The 18,646-nt window shown below is 39.0% G+C and overlaps 1 protein-coding gene across 1 annotated transcript in view; it reads left to right on the top strand.

The window, feature by feature from the left end:
- CTDP1 (CTD phosphatase subunit 1) overlaps positions 1-17,334 on the top strand; it is a 102,150-nt gene extending 84,816 nt beyond the window's left edge. The window contains exons 12-13 of the mRNA XM_054985603.1: positions 1,748-1,917; positions 16,334-17,334. Of these exons, the coding sequence (XP_054841578.1) occupies positions 1,748-1,917; positions 16,334-16,475 (312 nt within the window). The 3' untranslated portion in view covers positions 16,476-17,334. The remainder of the gene's footprint in view (positions 1-1,747; positions 1,918-16,333) is intronic.
- Positions 17,335-18,646: the final 1,312 nt, after the last annotated feature.

The raw sequence follows: 18,646 nt of genomic DNA, 5'->3' as shown, positions 1-18,646 counted from the left end.
TGTGTAAGAACCTATCAGAAAATCTTAAGCATAGCGATTCTTATTAATTGCATGAATGTCTTCTGTTGCTTTTAATTGCAGTGTTGTGTGTGTTAAATGATCTACAAAGTAGATTTTTCATGCTTGCTTAGTCACTTTGCATTACCAAACTAATCTAGTGCAATCTCTTTTTAACAAGTGATAATTAAAAAAAAATCCTTTAACTTGAAAGAAAAGGATGTCTTAGAAGTAGTAGAGGACAAACTTTTTAAAGAGCTTTGTCAGCCTTATCTCTGCCTTCAGCCTCAAGATAAAACAAAGCATAGCTGTTTGCTAGCTCCTGGGCTCCAGCCACGCTTATCTTCCCTTCTCCCCCTTCTCCCTTTTTCTTGAGTCATTTGCTATAACCTTGAGGTTTTAGCAGTAATTAAGAATTCTAATAGATGATTCTTTAGTACTTATTTTCAGTAGTTATCCAGTGAAAAGCCACGGTGATATGGATAGGATGTTTCTCATCTGTCACTTTCGAGAGCAAGCTTGTAGACATAATCTTCAGGCTTTTTGCTGCAGCCTTAGACTCCCTGCAAAAGCCACCCCTAAAGGTTGAGAAGTCTTTGGGAGCAACATGGGATGCTTGGGCAGGGGCTGTAACAGGAAAGGAAAATGGATATAAATTCCCTACGCGCACATTCTTGTACTAGCTTTCACTCAGTTCATATTCCCAATTCCCCTGTGCTGCATTGCAAGTTGTTTGGCTTGGGAGGGGGTGCAAGTGGAGAGAGCTACGGCAGGAAGGGGAAGGCATCAAAAACCTCTTTCATGAACTTGCTGCATTCATAGTGCTCAGGATCCATATATAGTAACAGAAACACTTTGACAAATTTTGCATGAAAATAAATGCATTAATTGAAATCTAAAGACTCTGTCTACAGATTCCTAGCTTTCTAGCATCAGTCCTGGTTTTCTAATACCTTAATTTAATTGCATTTATAAAAAGTTCTGCTTTTCTTTTCAAGCATCCTCAAAATGTTATATTGGTGAATATATTCTGACATTTTAATTTGTCAGGATTAAAGAATTTAATATTTGGCAGTTTATGCTTGGGGAATTGATTATGTATATTTTTTGTTTATTTTTGTATATATATTTGTATATTTCTTCCCAATAATAACAATTATAACAGCCACTGTTACAATTGTTATAGCAAACCCAGACCACCCACAAAGTAGGAGGTTTCATCATACTCAGAAAACTTTACAGTGTGTTGAAAAATATTACTTTAATGAACAGAAAAAGGAAGAAAAAAACCCTAAACAGTTTGAAGATACTGTAAGGGACATTAGATGTTGAGAAAAGTTGAGTCAGTGAAAGGGGGGGGGGTAACCTGCTGAAGCCCCACAGCCATGCAGGTGTGGGATGGGATTGAAGTTTCCAATTTTTTCCATGTCCTCAAACGCCTTTCACTGTGCATGTTTTTTTAAAAAAATATTGTGCTGTTGCATTGGTTTGGTTTTATTGTATGTTGCAAGCCATTTTTGCCCTAAAGAGTTTCAGAATAACATGTTCTCAATAAATTTTTCCTTTATGCTCTCCAGAGAGGAATGGAGTAAAGCTAGAATAAAAATAATAAAATATAATATTAAACATGTTTATTATTTAAAATGATAATAATGTTTAAATATCAAAGTTTAAAAGCTATTGTAAAGGACATTCATATTAACGGTTTAAATGACTGCTACATTGAACTGTTGTGTTGCTTGCTTGGCAGGTTGATGACATATTAGGAGAAGGCAGTGATGAAAGTGACAGTGAAAAAAAGAAAGCAGGAGAAGGAAAGAAAACTCAGAGTGATGCAGAAGAGACTCGAAATATTACAATAGAAGAGAGGCCTGTTTCAACAACATCAAGTGAAAGAAGTTTGACAGACAGTGTGCCCAGGTATGTGTTCTTTAGCTTGCACAGTTTAATATTGATGAGATCCATACATTTATTTCTTCCAGCAACCATCCCTTTAATGTGAGTACTTCATTGAATCATTTAGAAAACCTGTTTTGATAGACTGCCTTTTTGTGAATCCATCTTGTCGGTCAGTAAAACAACAGTCTGTGTGGAATTCTGTAACAGTCTTGCAGGTTGTTCCACACAGGTTCACTGCAAAGACCCAGGGAGTCACTCGGCCTCGCCTTTATTCTAGATTTCACCCATACTTTAAATCTTATTCTTATCAATTCATAAATAAGTTTTATTATTATGATCCAATATCAGAATTTGTCAGCATATGCAGTAATATATAATGAATACATTGATTACATATCTAAACATTTCTAGGGAATTAAACAATATACTCGAATAAAGTTGATAAAATATTGTTAACATTTCTTATAGTTGTGATATTCTGTCTTGCAAAATCCTGAAACCTTGGCAGTAGTTTTATTACAGCAATCAGCTAAGAGAGTGGAATAAAATTGATTACATCTGCCGGGATAGGCAGCAGTAATTGGTGTGATGTACTTTATTCGTATCTCCTGTTAATACGGGCATTGTAAAAGAACATGCTCAATTGTCCCTACCAGTCCAGATTGACAGGGGCAAAGACAATTTTACATATGGGATATGAACATATCTCCCCTCCAGAAGAGCAGAGGGGAGAACATTGAGTCATGCTAAAGTAAAAGCTCTGATGTTTCGGAAGTTCCAATGAGAAAAGGTAACTGAGCGGAGCAAAATTTTGTTTTCTATTTCTCACTGTCGGGACATACAAAACTCATGCTCTATCCACTTGTAGAGATGGGTCCCATAATATCTGTTTAGTAATTACTCTAGCTCCTTGGTAACCAAGGTACAGAAGAGATGTACTGGAAAAACCCAGTAGTGACAGTTTACATTCTATTGCTAAGACCCAGCTTGAGCGAAAACTATCCAAGAGGATTAAAGGAGTTATCCTGAGTGGGATAATTTTATTTTGAGCCATAGGCAAATGGCATAAACCCAGACCCAGGTTTCCAGTGAAACTAATCCCACCTGTAGCCTAAGCAAAACATTAAGAACACATCTTGGTACTCCTAATAAGGATCTTAAAATTTTTGATTGAACTGCTTCAAGTTTGGAATAGGGATACCTGCGCAACCGTACATAAGGTGAGATACCATCTTGCCCTGAAAAAAATCTTCAGAGCATTGAAAATGTAAGCTCCACCTTTAGTATGAAAAAATCTCAACTCTGCTAAGGCTGTTTTGTTTTTTTTGTTTTTTGGAGCGGATTCTGTAACCTGTGAAAGGTGAGCAGCCCATGAACCTGAAGATTGAAATGCAATTCCCAAATATCTGAACACACTGACTTGTTCAATCTTATATCCATCTATTTGCCACCTGTGCATCCTGGGTCTTTTGGCAAAGACAAGTACTTAGATGTTCCTCATTACAATAAGTTGAAAGTGCTCGGAGGGCTCTTCTCAGCCTTATCTTGGTGTATGACAGAATAGCTGTGTCATCTGCATATCATAAGAATGGATCTGTTCTCAACGATTGGGGGGTGAAAATCCAGATTAGATAGGGACTGTACCACGAATAATAAATTGAATGATAAGGGGCAAATAGGCATCCTTGTTTCACACCCCTTCTAACTGGCACCTTATAAGACAGGTGCCATTGAGGGTTGCATCTTACTGATAGTTGGTTGTCCTCATAAAGGGCACGTATAAGGGCCATCAATCTACAGTATATCGTAGATTCTTTGAGTTTTAACCAGAGTTTCTTGTGTGACATGCTATCAAACGCCATTTTGTAGTCGACAAATGCTGTGTACAATGCTTCTGATGGCCTGGCAGTATATTTCTCTACTAGATGTCACTAAATCAGACATTGGTCCATTGTAGAGCAGCCAGTTCTAAATCCAGCTTGTTTTTCTGTTAAAATGTTTTTCCTAGCTTATCAGTCACAAACCTTCCAATAGAGGTGTCTAGCATATAGTTTTCCCACCACACAAAGCAAACTAATAGGTTGATAGTTTAAAAAGTCTGTTCTTGCCCCTTGTATACTGGAATAATCTCTCTCCCAGATATATACAGGGTGACCCAGGCTCACACACAGTTTGCCTGACATATATAGAATTAGGTTCTCAGGCTTCCACACAGTTTGCCCGATTTAGCCAGAATCTTTTCTCTGAGACATCCAAAGACTAACTCAGACTCTCACACAGTTTGCCTTTCTCAGAGATACACACAGGTAAACTCTCAGGCTTCACACAGTTTGCTTGATTTGGCCAGAAAGCTTTCTCTCAGAAACACCCTCTGAAGCTCCACCACAATTTGCCTGACTTAACTAGAATGAACTCTTTCTCTCAATATTCACTGTCTAAAAACTGCAGTTCACTCCACCCCCTAGGATACAGCTACCATCCAATCAGGGCACACTCCATTCACCCATCCAGTTCCTCCTCCTCCTTTCCTAAGAGACCTGCATTTCAGCTCACATTAACAATTGTTAAAAGCCCCAAATTAGCAAGCAGAAATAAAATCCAAACTATTTAGACATGAAAGGTTACAGAACTTTACACTTCATAGAGCCATTTTGTTTTATTTAGAAAGGACAAAGGAATTTAGAAAATATGTCAGTTCATTTGTAGTCTATTCTGGTCCAAAGAAAGTTCTGAGAGTCTCTTCATAGTCTATATCCAGATGGATCATCTCCACCCTCAGGGTCTGTTATAATTTATCGCACATAGACTGTCCAATTAGAATTTGAGCATATTTCAGCAGATCATAAACATCATCAGCTGCCTTTTGGGCAGGGCTGTCCATCAGATGTGCTGTAACTTGGTTGTCTGCATCCACCTTCATTTCTCATTGCGCCATAGACGTTGACTCTGCCTCATTGACTTCTATTTTACAAGCCTCGGGGTTTGGCTGATTCCTCCATTAAGGTCAATTTGGCTGCCATTTCCACCCAGCATGACAACATAAATAGTAAATTTCTTTTTGCCCAGCCAGAATGCAAGTCCTTCCTTAGAGATCTAGCTAATCTATATCCTCCAGTGTCCAGGCCAATTCCTTGGTTCTTACCTCAATCATGCCACCTGGTCAATGCCATCTACGTTCATCAAACATTATGCCATTGACATGGACTCCAGATGGGACGCAGATGTAGGCAAAACAATCCTGAAAAGTCTTTTCCACAAAAGAGCTTCATGCCCCCTGGGTAAGTTAGCTCACTAATCACCCATGTGGGTCTCCACAGAAAATGTGATGATTAAAGCAGGATTGCACTTACCTATAACTGTTGTTTGTTGAGTGGTCTTCTGTGCAGGCAAACCTTCCTCTCTTCTTTCCTGCCATGAGCTGTTTTCCCTTACCTTCCTTCTGCACCAGTAGCTTAGAGAACTGAGGGAGAGAGTTGCTCGCCCCACCTTTTATAGCTGCTCCTGGGGGGAAAGCTCATGAAAAGGCTAGGCGAGCGTCTCATGCCTCTAGCAGCTTTGAAACATCTGCAGCAGAAGACCGCTCGATGAACAACAGTTACAGGTAAGTGCAACCCTGTTTTTCTTAAGCTTCTTCCTTCTCCAGATTACTACTCCACACAGTGGATTAAAATTTTAAGATAGAGCAGTGTTAGCATTCATATACATACATGCTTACTCAGAAACAGGTTCCAATGGGCCTTTGTCCTAGGTCAGTGATCATAAGGCTGCAGCTACAGTCACTTTCGCCAGTGGCCAAGTCACGTAAATAACTGCATGAAAGATGACTTCATTTTGAAGGCATAGTTTAAAGAAGTGCCACCCAACAAATATTTCAGTTTAACAAAGAAAATATAGGTGAATTTATTTATTTATTTACATTATTTATAGTCCACCTTTCTCACTGAGACTCAAGGCAGATTACATAGTATGAGTCAGTACAGTCAGTTTCAAAAACATTTCAATAAATAATGTAACTGGGTATGTAAATGCAAATTTGCAAAGCTTTAAAACTAGCAGGAATCAAATACAGAGTTGAAGAAATACTAATCAGAGCATGAGCAATTCAAAGACTGATATATTAAACAACATATAAACTATCCAGTAGGATCATACAACAGACCGTACATAGAAGTAAAGTCTGTAATCCCTAGCCCTTTAGCTATATGTATCTCTTTGGTCCACTTCCCTACAGTACAGTATTGTATAGTACAGCTTTTTACCACATGATGTTGCCCATAAACTGGTTTTCTAAAATTTTAAATGACATTAGCCATTTACTGTAAGAATTAAATGTTTCCTAGCTGGCATATAAATTGTATTAGATACCATTGGTGTAGAAATAGCATCTTGATTGAACAGAACTATGTTCCATGTTTTTTCCAGATCCCTAAATATAGTCCTGGCTGTCAGGGCAGTATTTTGACACCCAATACAGCTTCTAAGATAAAAACATAAAATTACTCCCTGAAGAAATTTCAAAATGTGGTGTGCTTGCATTAGGCAACAGTTCTTCTGACTGTCAGGATTGACCCAGACCACCAATTATCCTGAACACAAGAGCATGTGCACTTGTTAACAGTTCGGTGCTCTCTGCTGAAATCATCAGCACTTGCAAGATGTCATTTGATGTTGGTTTTCCACCTACAGAAATCTAATATGTCTGTAAGGGAAAGTGACAGATACACCTTCTGAAATATCCAGGGATTTAAAAATCTTCCTGCTACATAATTCACAAGTAGGATTCTTAATTTTAAAAATTAACATTGTTTACTTACTTTTCCAGGGAAAGAAATGTTCCACATTCCTAATAAAGTTAGGAAAACGTGTTTGAAGAAATATTCTGACACTTTTCAGAATAATAAAGCAGTTTTTTGCTTGAGCTTATATTAGGAATTGGAAGAGATACAGTACTATATTGTGGATGCTTATAGAGTTATCTTAAATTCGATCTACTGCTAATGTATAAAGTATGTGGATTTATCTTCCCGCTCAGTAACACCTAATGTGGCCTGGGGAGCTTCATCAAGGAGAGTGAATTGTATGAAATTGTTCCTTACCTCTTCTATTAGTGAAGGAAGCTCAGCCAAGTCAAGAGGGAGGGAGCTGGCTTTGTCCAACTTACTGCAGTTGGGTGTCATTTTGTCCATGAGGGTAACTCAGTGGCTAACACTGACTCTTTGGAGTCACATTGCTGCTAGGGGAAGGAAAATTCAGGAAGGTGTGTGTACAATTCATAGGATCCAGTCCCTTCTAATAGTGGATCTAGATGAGATCTAAAGATGCTTAGCAAATTATTCATTTCAATGAAAATTAATAAATCATGCAGTTACTGTAGTAAAAGCATGTTATACATAAAGCTTGTTCCTATAATTCTGGTTACAGTGTTAGTAAGGATTAGTGTCATAAAGATGAAGAGAGCTTTTAAAGACGAGATGCTCAGAGCTGTACCATCCTTTGGATGTTTATTAATGAAGAAAATCTCTGTCTTTACCCTTAGAATAATTTTATTTATGAGCCTGAGTGTTCAGTCCACTTCATCAGATGCTGAAATGAATTGAACAGCAGCTAGCCCACAAGTGCAATATACGAACAGAGCTTTGACTCTTGAAAGTTAATACCCTGAAAATCTTGTTGGTCTCTAAGGCACAACTGAACTTGAATCCTGCTGTTCTCCTGCAGACCAACAAGGCTACCTATCTGACACTAAGTCCAGTTGTCTTGCTTTTTAAAGTAATTTTCATTTTGGAATCTATTCTTCAATTTGGAAGCATTTTCATCATTTCTTCTACCATGTAGTTTTTTAATGAGAGAGGAATCCATAGTCTCTGTTCAGACCTTGGTTCATGCAGTTGAATTATTGTATCCGTTCTTTTTCTGCCATTCTATGTTGCATCCTTCCACCCACACTGGAGCTAGTTGAACTAGAACGCTGTGAAGGTTGAAATGTTCACCACAGGTTTGTGAATATTCCATTCATTTCAGTATATGACAAGTGGACACAGTTGTTCGTATATAGGAGTTTGTGTTTTTTGCATGCACTGCTACAAGTCCTTTTATGACTGCATTCGGTGTGATAGGATCTGTGTATTTTCCCCCTGATGTATATGGTATGAGAGCCTAGTGCAGATAGGGACTGTCTATGGTGTGTAAACATGCCAGAATAACTGATTGGGTTACATGGCTAATACATGAAGGGCACTAGGTAATTTTTTTGCATAGAGTTTTAGAAAATTAATCATGTTTAATTTGTTGTTGCGCATTAAAGCTACAAAGCAGAACATATAATTGAATTTAATAGATACAAATTTTACTCTTATTCTTATTAAAACAAATATTTAGTGTATAGAAAGTTGATGGCTCAAGAGGAACAGCAGTTTAGGGCAGAGATGTGAGGGCCGCCACAAAACTAGAGGGGGAAGGAGGGGTTCTCCGATGAATTTTTTCATTTTTCCAATGAAAAAAATAGGAAAACACTGAAAAAAAACCCCTATAAAATATTTTCTCTTTTGAAATTATATACATGTTTTACTACAAAGTGTTATATAAAGATTTGTGTAAGGCCAGTTTAAAGTGTTGGAATATTATATTGCAAATACATTCAGCATATTTTCAATAATATCTTTATTATCTCAATGTGACTAATTTTGTCCACAAATATGCTGTGATATGCGTGACACTCTTGAATAGTTCAACATTGTTATAAATTGTATCTAAGTATCCAAATATGCTACAAGTCCATTTATGGCTGAATGTTTCTGTACAATAATCCATTTCATTTGTTATAAAATTTGTGTTCCAACTTTCATCTTTTCTTTTTCTGACTCCTAGATGGCAAAAACTAACATTCAGGTGCTAAAGTTAAGGCTACAGCAGTTTGCAATTCTCTCTGTCTAGTATTGGATATATCCACAGTTTTGCTTATAAAAATCTAAGGCATTTAAACTTTAAACTTTCATAAATGTGCTAAATAGAATTTTAGATGTTAACTACGTTATAAATAGTACTTTTTTGTTAAAGCAGTACGATAAAGTCTAGACTGATAGGAAAGGAAGTATTGGACATTCCTTTATTTTTTCTTCCAAATTTTTTTTTGAAAAAAGGAGCGGACAAATTATTTTGCATGGTTTAAAAATTTTCGTTAGAAGGTTTGAATAAATGAATGAAAAGAACAAGTTAGATTAACTTAATGTGCTGTCTTACATATTTCTATGCCAAGGTGTTTATCCCAAGAGGCTACTTATGCATGTATCATCTAAAAGCCATTTCTTAGAAGACAAATGTCTTCCAGCACAACAGTATATTAACTTCACCAAGTCTGTTTTGTTTCCATTTTTCTTTCTATCACTTGACAGTTTTCATAGTTCCATAGAAAATTGATAGAAGACAAGCTCATACTTTTATGAATTACTGAGCACCAAGCTGAAAAACTTCAGTTTGGGCAAACTATTTTACATCTTGAAGAAGTAGTCTGAGGTCATTGTCCGGTATACGGCACTGCCCTCCTATAAAGTCCATACAACAAACATTGCACCAGTGTTTAATGTGACTCTCAAGTAACAACAAAAGAGAAGGCAATCCGCACAAGAACAAAAAAGTAGTTTCTTACATCAATTATCCAAAGATATTTCAGAAAGAATATATCAATCCTAAAAGTTGATTGCTCAAGTGTGTGTTAGAAGTTTAAATACTTTGTACCCTAGAAAAGTAAAAAAGAAGCTATTTTTATGGCATTACATTTTTATTACATGGGGTGGGCTCTGCTGCCAGAAGGAGCAGGTGTCCAGTAGCACCTTGGGGCCCTGTCCAGCTTCTCTTCCCCCTTCCCCCCCTCCCAGTGGAGTGGGAATTGTAGTGTGACCCTTGTATGTCTGGCAGGGCGGGTGGGGGCATGAGAACTCTCATTCTCTTGACAGACAGAGCTGATGGTGTCTGATAAGCCAGGCAGATGATCACTGCATGTGGGGGAAGGGAGGTTGCTGCCAGGAGGTGGGGGATGTGGAGCGACATCTTGGGATCTTGGGGGTTCCTCCTCCGGGAAGATGGACCACCCTCCTTTTTGCTGTTTGCGGAGACAGGGATAGACTTGGGATATCTGGCGTGGGGGGGGTGGATGACGGCCTCTGGATCAGTTGCTCTGATCCCGCGGGCCATCAGTCTACTCTGGGGGGCGTCACCCCAGGACTGGAGCATGGCTCTTGAGGTCCAGCCTGCCTTGTCCTTGCATCTTTGTGATGCAGGGATGTGTTCAATGGCGCCGCCGCAAGTCCGTGGGCATTTGTTGCTCCCATCGCCTCCAGTGGGCCTTCTGGCCTCTTGCATGGTTTCCAGTGGGCATTCTTGTCATTGAAAAACCTCCCCACCACCATCACCTGTTTCTCAGGGGCTGATCCAAAGTGCTGCAGGCTGCGAGTGCATCCCTCACCAGGTTCTGCCGCCTTTCTGGACTCGTTTTTCGGGGAGGGGGTGCATCTTCCTTGGGGCAGCAGCGGTGGTGGTGGTGGTGGTGGAGTTTGCAAGCAAGGGGTTTTTCTGCCGCCATCCTGCCCCTTGTTGGGAATGAGGATGAGCAGGTGGGTGAGCACCCCGTCTGCACTGTCAGTGTCCCACCTCCTGGGGCGGGGCTTCTCTCAGGGCAGGCGCCTTTGTTAGGGTGTGGCAAGCCCGATCGTGGGAGTCTCTCCCTTCAGGGCCGGGGCTTGGCAGCTGGGGACGGGAAATGTGTCTCAGGACGTGTTACACCTTCCCCTGCCACTCACGGCGCTGTCAGCTGCTGCCACCCTGCAATTGGTCAATCCTGGAAGCGTTGCCTGGGCAACAATGGCTCATTCACTCCTGGCTGTTCCTTGCCAGGCTTGGCTGGCTGGCCCAGCTCTCCTGTGAAAGTCTTTAGGAAGCAGACGAGTGGCACCGCATTTACACTGATGCACAGCCACAGGCACCGGCACCAGGCGGGGCTTTAGGATTACATTGTTAATCCTCATGTTTTATACAATATTCAGTAGTTTACAGTTCTCAGAAATGAAAAATCAGAATGAGTTTAGAATTTGGTGAAACCAGAACAAATGATATGTTCAAATACATGCCTACTTTTCCCCCTGAAAGTTCATATCCACATTAAAAAAACAGTAGAATGAGTATCCTGCAGTATTCCAAAAAAGGTTCACCAGATTGGAAACATATCTAATATTGTGTTCTTTGTTTTCCTTGGGGTACTCTAAAAGTGTCATTCAGTTGTTCATAACTAAAGTACATTAATCCTGACCACTGTATCATTTAATAGTGCTTTGGTTCAATATAAAAATGTCTGCTGCTGTACAAGTTACTCATTGTTATACGGGCCAAATCATACTGTAGGGATAACTAACTCCATGCACATATAACTAAGGATTTTTGTTAAAACAAGAAAAAGAAAATTATGCAACTAGTGAATAATAGAAAATATACACAAGAAAAAACTAGAATAAAACTTAGTGTGAAAAATATGAAACAAGGGGAAGAGGCTTACAGAAGGATAGAATAATACTTAATCAAATATAACTAAGTATAATTACTTATAATAAAAATAACATTACAAAATAATTCTGGGATGTTCTGTGTTGGGTTTGGGATGCGGGGAAGTGATTAGGGGATCAAAGTCACCTTATGTTGTATGTATTACAAAATGTGTAAATGCAAAAGAAGTAATGGGTATAATTATGCATCACGTGAAAGCCTATGATAGACTTGGATGGCTGCTTCCAGGGCAGGATGTTGCTTAATCCCTCTAGTTTATTTCTTGCTGCAATACCCCTGCTTCCTCCCAAAAAGCCTGCTTCTTCTTCGAATTCCAAATAGACGTATACCAGTTTTACTTAGCCATTTCTATACTCCAAATTAGGATGTGTATTTGTATAGTAACTAATCAGAAAATGAAATGAAAAATCCATTTTCATTAATGTCTTTTTAAAAATATTTACCCTCATTGAATAGTGTTTTCAACCTGGACACTTTAAATTTATTTTAAGCTGCTCTTTGTTTTTATGCTCTGGCTGGGTTTTTAATTAACAACTTATAATATGTTTTTATTATGTTTTATTGGTAAACCTTCTTGGGCAAGTTTCCTGGAGAGGCAGTGTAAACACTTTTTAAATAAATAACAAATTACATATTTTAGTATCAGTTAAAATGTATTCATTATTCCGGTGCCTAGCTTCTCTGGCTTGGAGTTAACAATATTCAAAGGCAAGGGGGGGGGCGTAATGTGAATGACATCCCCCGCCCTTAGTATACAGGTTGAGGCTACTGCACCCTGTGCATTTCTCACTCCTCTTAGCCCTAAGGTGCCTGATCTTTAATGATGTCAATGTGTGATGCTGGCAGATAGAGACTTTCCTTGCTTTTCAATCCCCAGAAGGATCATTCCACCTGGACAGTTTAGGCAGCTGCTGTGATGACAGATAAAGGAGGAATCATCCCTCCCTTCTCTTATGTCAGCAGATCTGCACTTGTGTAAGAGGAAGGCTGTTGGAGGGGGATGTGGGGAAAATCCCCACTTACGCATCATTGGATCCAAGCCATTGTCTCATATGTGTGAGCACAGAATCCAAAATGTTCCAATCATAAGACAATTCCTTGCTTCTCTGTGGTTTCCTTTTCCATTTCAATTAAGTGCATAAAATATGGTGCACATAGAAATCTTAAGCATTTCTTTGAAAGGCTAATGCTAATATTAATGTCACAGATATCTAGCCTTAATGCTTCATCTACATATTGTATACAGAGACATTCTGTGTAACTGTAGATACCTTTTTGTAAAGAAAATAGAAAAATGGCCAACTAAAAAGCCCTTAATTTTAAAAAATTTCTTAGGACAGTAGATTTCTTACTGAGATTTAAGGACATAATATTCGTAGGTGAAATAGATTTTATTTTCTGAAATGTCTTTAAAATAATATGGGTTGGATCCAAACTTTTCTGTCTGCCAACATAGGAGAAAGGTATTTTCAATACTCTTTTCTCCAAAATTATACCTGTGGTGCTCCTGGGAGTCTATACTTAAAAGGGGAGAAAATGTATTTGTTTCTACACATTGTACCACTAAGCAACTACAAATAATTTTCAAGGTACCATCTCTCTCTCTCTCTTTCTCTCTCTCTCTCTCTCTCTCTCTCTCTCTCTCTCTCTCTCTCTCTCTCACACACACACACACACACACACACACACACACAGAGTTCTGAAATGTGTCTATAATTTGTATATACTTTAGCAGCCTTTTCACACACTCAGCTCCCTACATTGACTTTTGCCACCAGTTTTACCACACTTGGCACAAAGGAAAAGAGATTAAGGTATGGAAAACAGAGATGCCCCAGGCCTTATTTTTCTCATTGGTTTATTTGTAAAGAGATTGTGTAGGACTCCTTAGTGTACATGGAGCTCTGGAGAAGAAATCTGTTCTAAGTGTTGTGCCAAGAGATGGGCAGGAAAATGGAAGCCTTTAAAAAGCCTCTGCTTCCCAAAGGGAATTTTTTTACCATCAGCCATTAAATCTAATACAACACATACTGCAACTATGGGAAAATTCCCATCAGCTACTGACTAACCAACCTCTATGAGGGAGTTAAAGGGTGTTAAGGCCAATTCACACTTTATGCAGCAGGCAAGATTGTTGCTAGAGTGTTAGGGTATTCAAGTATATACTGCAGGATTTGAAAGCAAGACCATGCCTATCTGCAGCTGTTCATTGCTCTTGAGTACATAACCCTCGTGTTTGTATACTCCCATTGAAGCATTGCAGTGTTTTCCAGGAGACAGAAAGAACAGCAGCAGTAAACTTGTCTGCTGTCAGTTGTACAAACTTGAGGGCAGGGCTGATCTAGAGATACTGTAAGCACCCTGATGGTTGTAACTGATATGCAAACTGACTTTCTTTGAAATGCCTGCTTTTTAGAATCAAGTCTAATTGATCACTTTGAAGATTAGCTTGCAAGAAATATTGCAAGCAGTTTTTCATCTGTACTAGTAACAGTATTCATCATGGCAACCAGTAACTTCTGATTATGCATTCTAAATTATTACTATATATCAGAAGCAGCCATGTTAAGTTATATGTGTTGGTTTTGTGCCTGTGCAGTTTTCAGCTGTCCTCCTCCTCCTTTTTTCCTTGTTCTTCACATCTAGGACAGCAGGATTTGGATCTAGTGGCACATTAGAGACCAGCAAGATTTTCATAGTATAAGCTTTCAAGAGTCAGAGCTCCCTTCTTTGGATACCATCTAGGACACTTTCATTTTTTCTATATAGTATGAAAGTGCATACCTCCTTGGCTAAGGATGAATTCAATTTCAGTTCATAGGCTGTGTTCCTCAAAACTAATACAATCAGAGAATGAGAGAGACCTCACATTTATAAGTCATTCACCATGTAATGTAAATGTACTTAATATGGTGCTCAATAGATGAGGGAGCCATAGGAAAACAGTATGAGAATACACAATGCCTTTTTTGCACAGTTGAGAACATATACAAACCATTTGTATTCAAACAGTTGTTTCATGTTCAGCTGTGTAAATGGTAACTTGCGGGCTGCTTGCAAGCCAAAATGCTGGATGGTTGAGCATCCTCTTCTAGCGAAGTGGCGGGAGGGTTTGATTTCACACAAGCCCTTTTCCCTAATACAGGCCCTATGATGCTTACCAAGGGTCTTCCAGTCTGTCTTGAAGACCGTTCATAAAGGGATGCTGGCAAAAAAGGAAGAAAATCCACCCCACTTTGGTTCATGGAATCCAACCCTAAGTTTTAATTAGCATTTACTGTTTGCAGTTACTTAGTGTGAGAACAAATATAATATAATTTCCCTTATTTATATCAGTTTACCAGTAATGTAGTTTATGTACAGCCTCTCTCTATTTCATTTTATGTTGGCAAGACAATAGACTAAAGTCTTTCTAGATTATACTTCAGAACATTATGTAGTACCACATGTACCTTGGCATCTGTGTGGTTCATTAATTAGCAATGATTGGATCCAGAACAATTCATACTCAAATTGCAAAACTGGTAGAGACAGCCTTCTGTAACCAGAATAACTGGGATCAGACACTGTCTTCAAAAGTCATATTAGTATTTTTACTGTAGCAGCTATCTTAGATTCAAATATTAGAGAATATTTGGCTTCAAGGATTTTTTTCAGGATTCAATTATGGAAATTAATTTTCAGTAAAGTCTGTGAATGCACTAGGGATAATGCGCTGTTGGCTCTTTGAGTATTGAACATTGCTGTAATATTTCTGGGGTATTAGAGTTGGAAATGTTAGAGAGAATGGTGAGCACTCTAATGGCATAAAGTTTTTTTCTTTGTTTGTTTGCCAGAGGACTTTTTAGTGTATGTTCATATAATCTTGAATAATGGCTTAGAAGTATTCAATTGGCCTAGCCACAGTTACACCTGTAAATCACTAATTTTCCTACTGTCTAGGAATAGCTAATGCTTATGCAGAGTAGCAGCATTAATTCAGATATACACAAATAACTACCATCTGAAATAAAAACAAAGAATCCTGATTTTTATCCTATGACTGCCTTCCACTAAGTGAAGAGAAAGGGAGCTATAGGATATAGCCTAAGGTCTGTTCCTTCGCTAAAGCTGATCTTATACTAATTGTGCAATGCAGGCCGAGGCCTGACAGTAGAATGAGAGCCAGTTTGGTGTTGTGGTTAAGAGCAGCAGGACTCTAATTTGGAGAACTGGGTTTGATCCTCCACTTCGAAGCTAGCTGGGTGACCTTGGGTCAGTCACTGCTCTTCCAGAGGTCTCTCAGACTCATCCACCTCACAGGGTGATTGTTGTGGAGATAATAATAACATACTTTGTAAACCGCTCTGAGTGGGTGTAAAGTTGTCCTGAAGGGTGGTATATAAGTTGAATGTTGAATATTAATGTTTTGATGCAAAATGTGTAGAAAGAGAGCCCCTTGAATGCAGAATAAATTATAGTCCATATGAAAGAAAAGGTTTTTTCCCCCATGTTTGAGACCTTCCAGTGTATTCAGTTACTGCAGGAGTTGCTTATGATAACTTTACAATCCCATTATATCCATCACTGGCAGCTGAGCTTATTAGTGGCAACTTTGGTGGGGAGCAGGTGTAAGAAGAACAAAGGCCTCCATCCCAAGTAGTGCTGGCAAATCCAGTGATATTCTTCCCACGCTTAGACGTTAAACAGCTTCTGGGAGTGAGAGAGAGAGAGCAAATGGAAGGTCTATGTAATGTTTGGCCTGAGAGGTATCAGTTTCCACTCCTGCATTCAACAACTGTGAATCTTTATTTTTTCATGCATGGGCTGTAAAAGTTTTACTACTTGGTTTCCTTTTCAAGATTAATTCTTTTAATATTTTAACCATGATTGTCCATTTTTGCAGGGGCCACAAGCGAAAGTTGGATGAAGATGATGCTGCCAGTGAATCAAGTAAAGGGTCCAGCAATGAAGATGAGGAGGGCAGCAGTTCAGAGGCAGATGAAATGGCAGCAGCACTGGAAGCCGAACTGAATGACTTCATGTGACCTACCTGTGCAAGGGAATGTGTAATTACGTGTTTCTTTTTGCAGTCACTCAGAATTCCAGTAGGCCCCTTGTGTCAGTACTCACAGAGGGCATTCCCCAACTTCACATATGGTGTATATTTTACAAAGCGACATAGGAGGAGGTGATGCATTATTTTACAGAAACTGAAATAGATGTTTTTAAGGTGTTTTACTCAAGGAAATATATACTTCTTTTTTTAAAAAAAAGTATTAAAGGGAGACTTGGTATGATATGCCAAAGACATGTTTTGAACTCTGCAAAACGTTATGAAAGAGAGTTGTACAAAGATTTGCAATTGAACATTTGAAGAATGTTGCCGTGATAGCTTTGGGTACCAAGCTTTGGAAAGAAAGACGGCCTAACAGATGTACTGCATGGAAGAAGTAAAGTGATCCTAATGGGACATGGTTTTTTCACAGCGAGATGTTATCAAATAAAGATTTTTTTAAAAAAATAAAAAACAATTTATATTTGTACAGGAACTGAGAATGTGATATGCAAGCTTTGTGAACTCTGCACTTGATCTGTCTGCCACATGCTTGTAAGAGAATATAAAATGATTGACTTCCATGTTTTTAAGTTACTTTGTGGATTAGTTTATCCTTTAGGATACATTTAGATTTTTAACTTTGCTTCTCTATAAGCTGCAGTTCTAGCACAGGTTTCTCTGTGCATTCTTGTACTGCCATAAAAATATTTATCCATTTTGTGTTGTTTTTGAAAGGAATGGCTGTTAGCTCATTCTAGATAGCATTTTATTTCTTTGAATGAACAGATGTAAAGTTTTTGTATATTCTATTTCATATTTGATCCACAAAACAGATTCTTTCATTTAATAAAAGTTCCTTTTATAAGCTCTGTTTTCTGTTTGAGTTGCAATGTTGATCTTTCTGTTTTGCTTCCATTAGATAAGCTGTACCTTTTTGAATGAAAATAATTAGTAGCATCTTTTGGCGTGAGACCAAAATGTGTTTGATATAAATTTCCACATTCCAGGCATCTGATAATCTAAGTTGTCAGGGAATACTTGTAAAGTAAAGCAGTTTGATCACAGGAATCTTATTTAAGTTGGACAGATGGTATATAATTGCTTCAGGGCCACTTTGGTGGAAGAGAACTTTGTATTATTAATTATACTGGTAAATCAGTTATAGGCTTTGTGTAATATGGTTGGTGCCCAGAAAGCTACTTACCCTCACACAATGTATTTGGACTAACTTATTGGAGTTTTTTTTACTCTTCTTTGAAGAATTTGTGATACAACACCACAGTTGCATGCTTGCCTATACATGAGGCAGTGGAAGATTATGCATATGTATCTGGAGAGTCCAACTACCTTTTCCTTTCAGTGATCAGTGTGAATGTTGGGTTCCAGGAATACTGCATTACTGTGGACCCTGAGATGCATCTTTTTAGTCTGAAAGGTTTTAGAACAAGATGGGAGAGAGAGAATCTATAGTTGCCATGAGGCAGTATGAATTTATTCACAAATGTATATTTATCCTGATCCAGACAGCTAGATAGACATTGTTTTCAAATGATTTTCTATAAGAGAAAGCACCTAACATAAGTCTCATCTTAAGATGTGAATTTTTGTACCGGCCTGCAGGTTCTCAGCACTGGTGCCGGGAGGCGGGCTCCAATACCCAGTCCAAGGCTGGGACTCCAGGGGCTAGGCAAGGCGTTCAGTCCAAGGATGGAGTTCTAGCAGGCAGGCTAGGCAAAGTCAGGCAGTCCAAGGTTAGAGTTCCAGCAGGCAGGCTAGGCAGGGTCAGGCAATCCAAGGTCAGGGTTCCAGCAGGCAGGCTAGGCAGGGTCAGGCAGTCCAAGGTCAGGCTTTCAGGAAACAGGCAAGGAAGGCAGAATAGCTTCACAGTGATTGTATGTGTTGCATCTACACCCAGCAACCTCTCTTGGCTGGTTTTATAGCCCCAGGACAAAGGGCTATGAGTGCAGCCAATTACTTGGGAAAGGATCCTGCACCTACTCTTTCTGATCATCAGAGAGCAGCTGGCGCCAGCTCAGGAGGCATGCACTTTGCCTCCTAGCCTGCAGTTCCCTTCTCAGCTTCCGTCTATGGTGCTGTAAGGGTGGAGGTGAAGCTGGAGGGCTGGGGCCAGCTAACTGAGTTTTACCTGTTGGATCAGAG

Source organism: Eublepharis macularius, chromosome 7, assembly GCF_028583425.1.
Source record: "Eublepharis macularius isolate TG4126 chromosome 7, MPM_Emac_v1.0, whole genome shotgun sequence".
In the NCBI taxonomy this organism is placed as follows: domain Eukaryota; kingdom Metazoa; phylum Chordata; class Lepidosauria; order Squamata; family Eublepharidae; genus Eublepharis; species Eublepharis macularius.
Note: the sequence above shows the minus strand (reverse complement) of the source record. Positions and strands in the feature narration are given on the sequence as shown.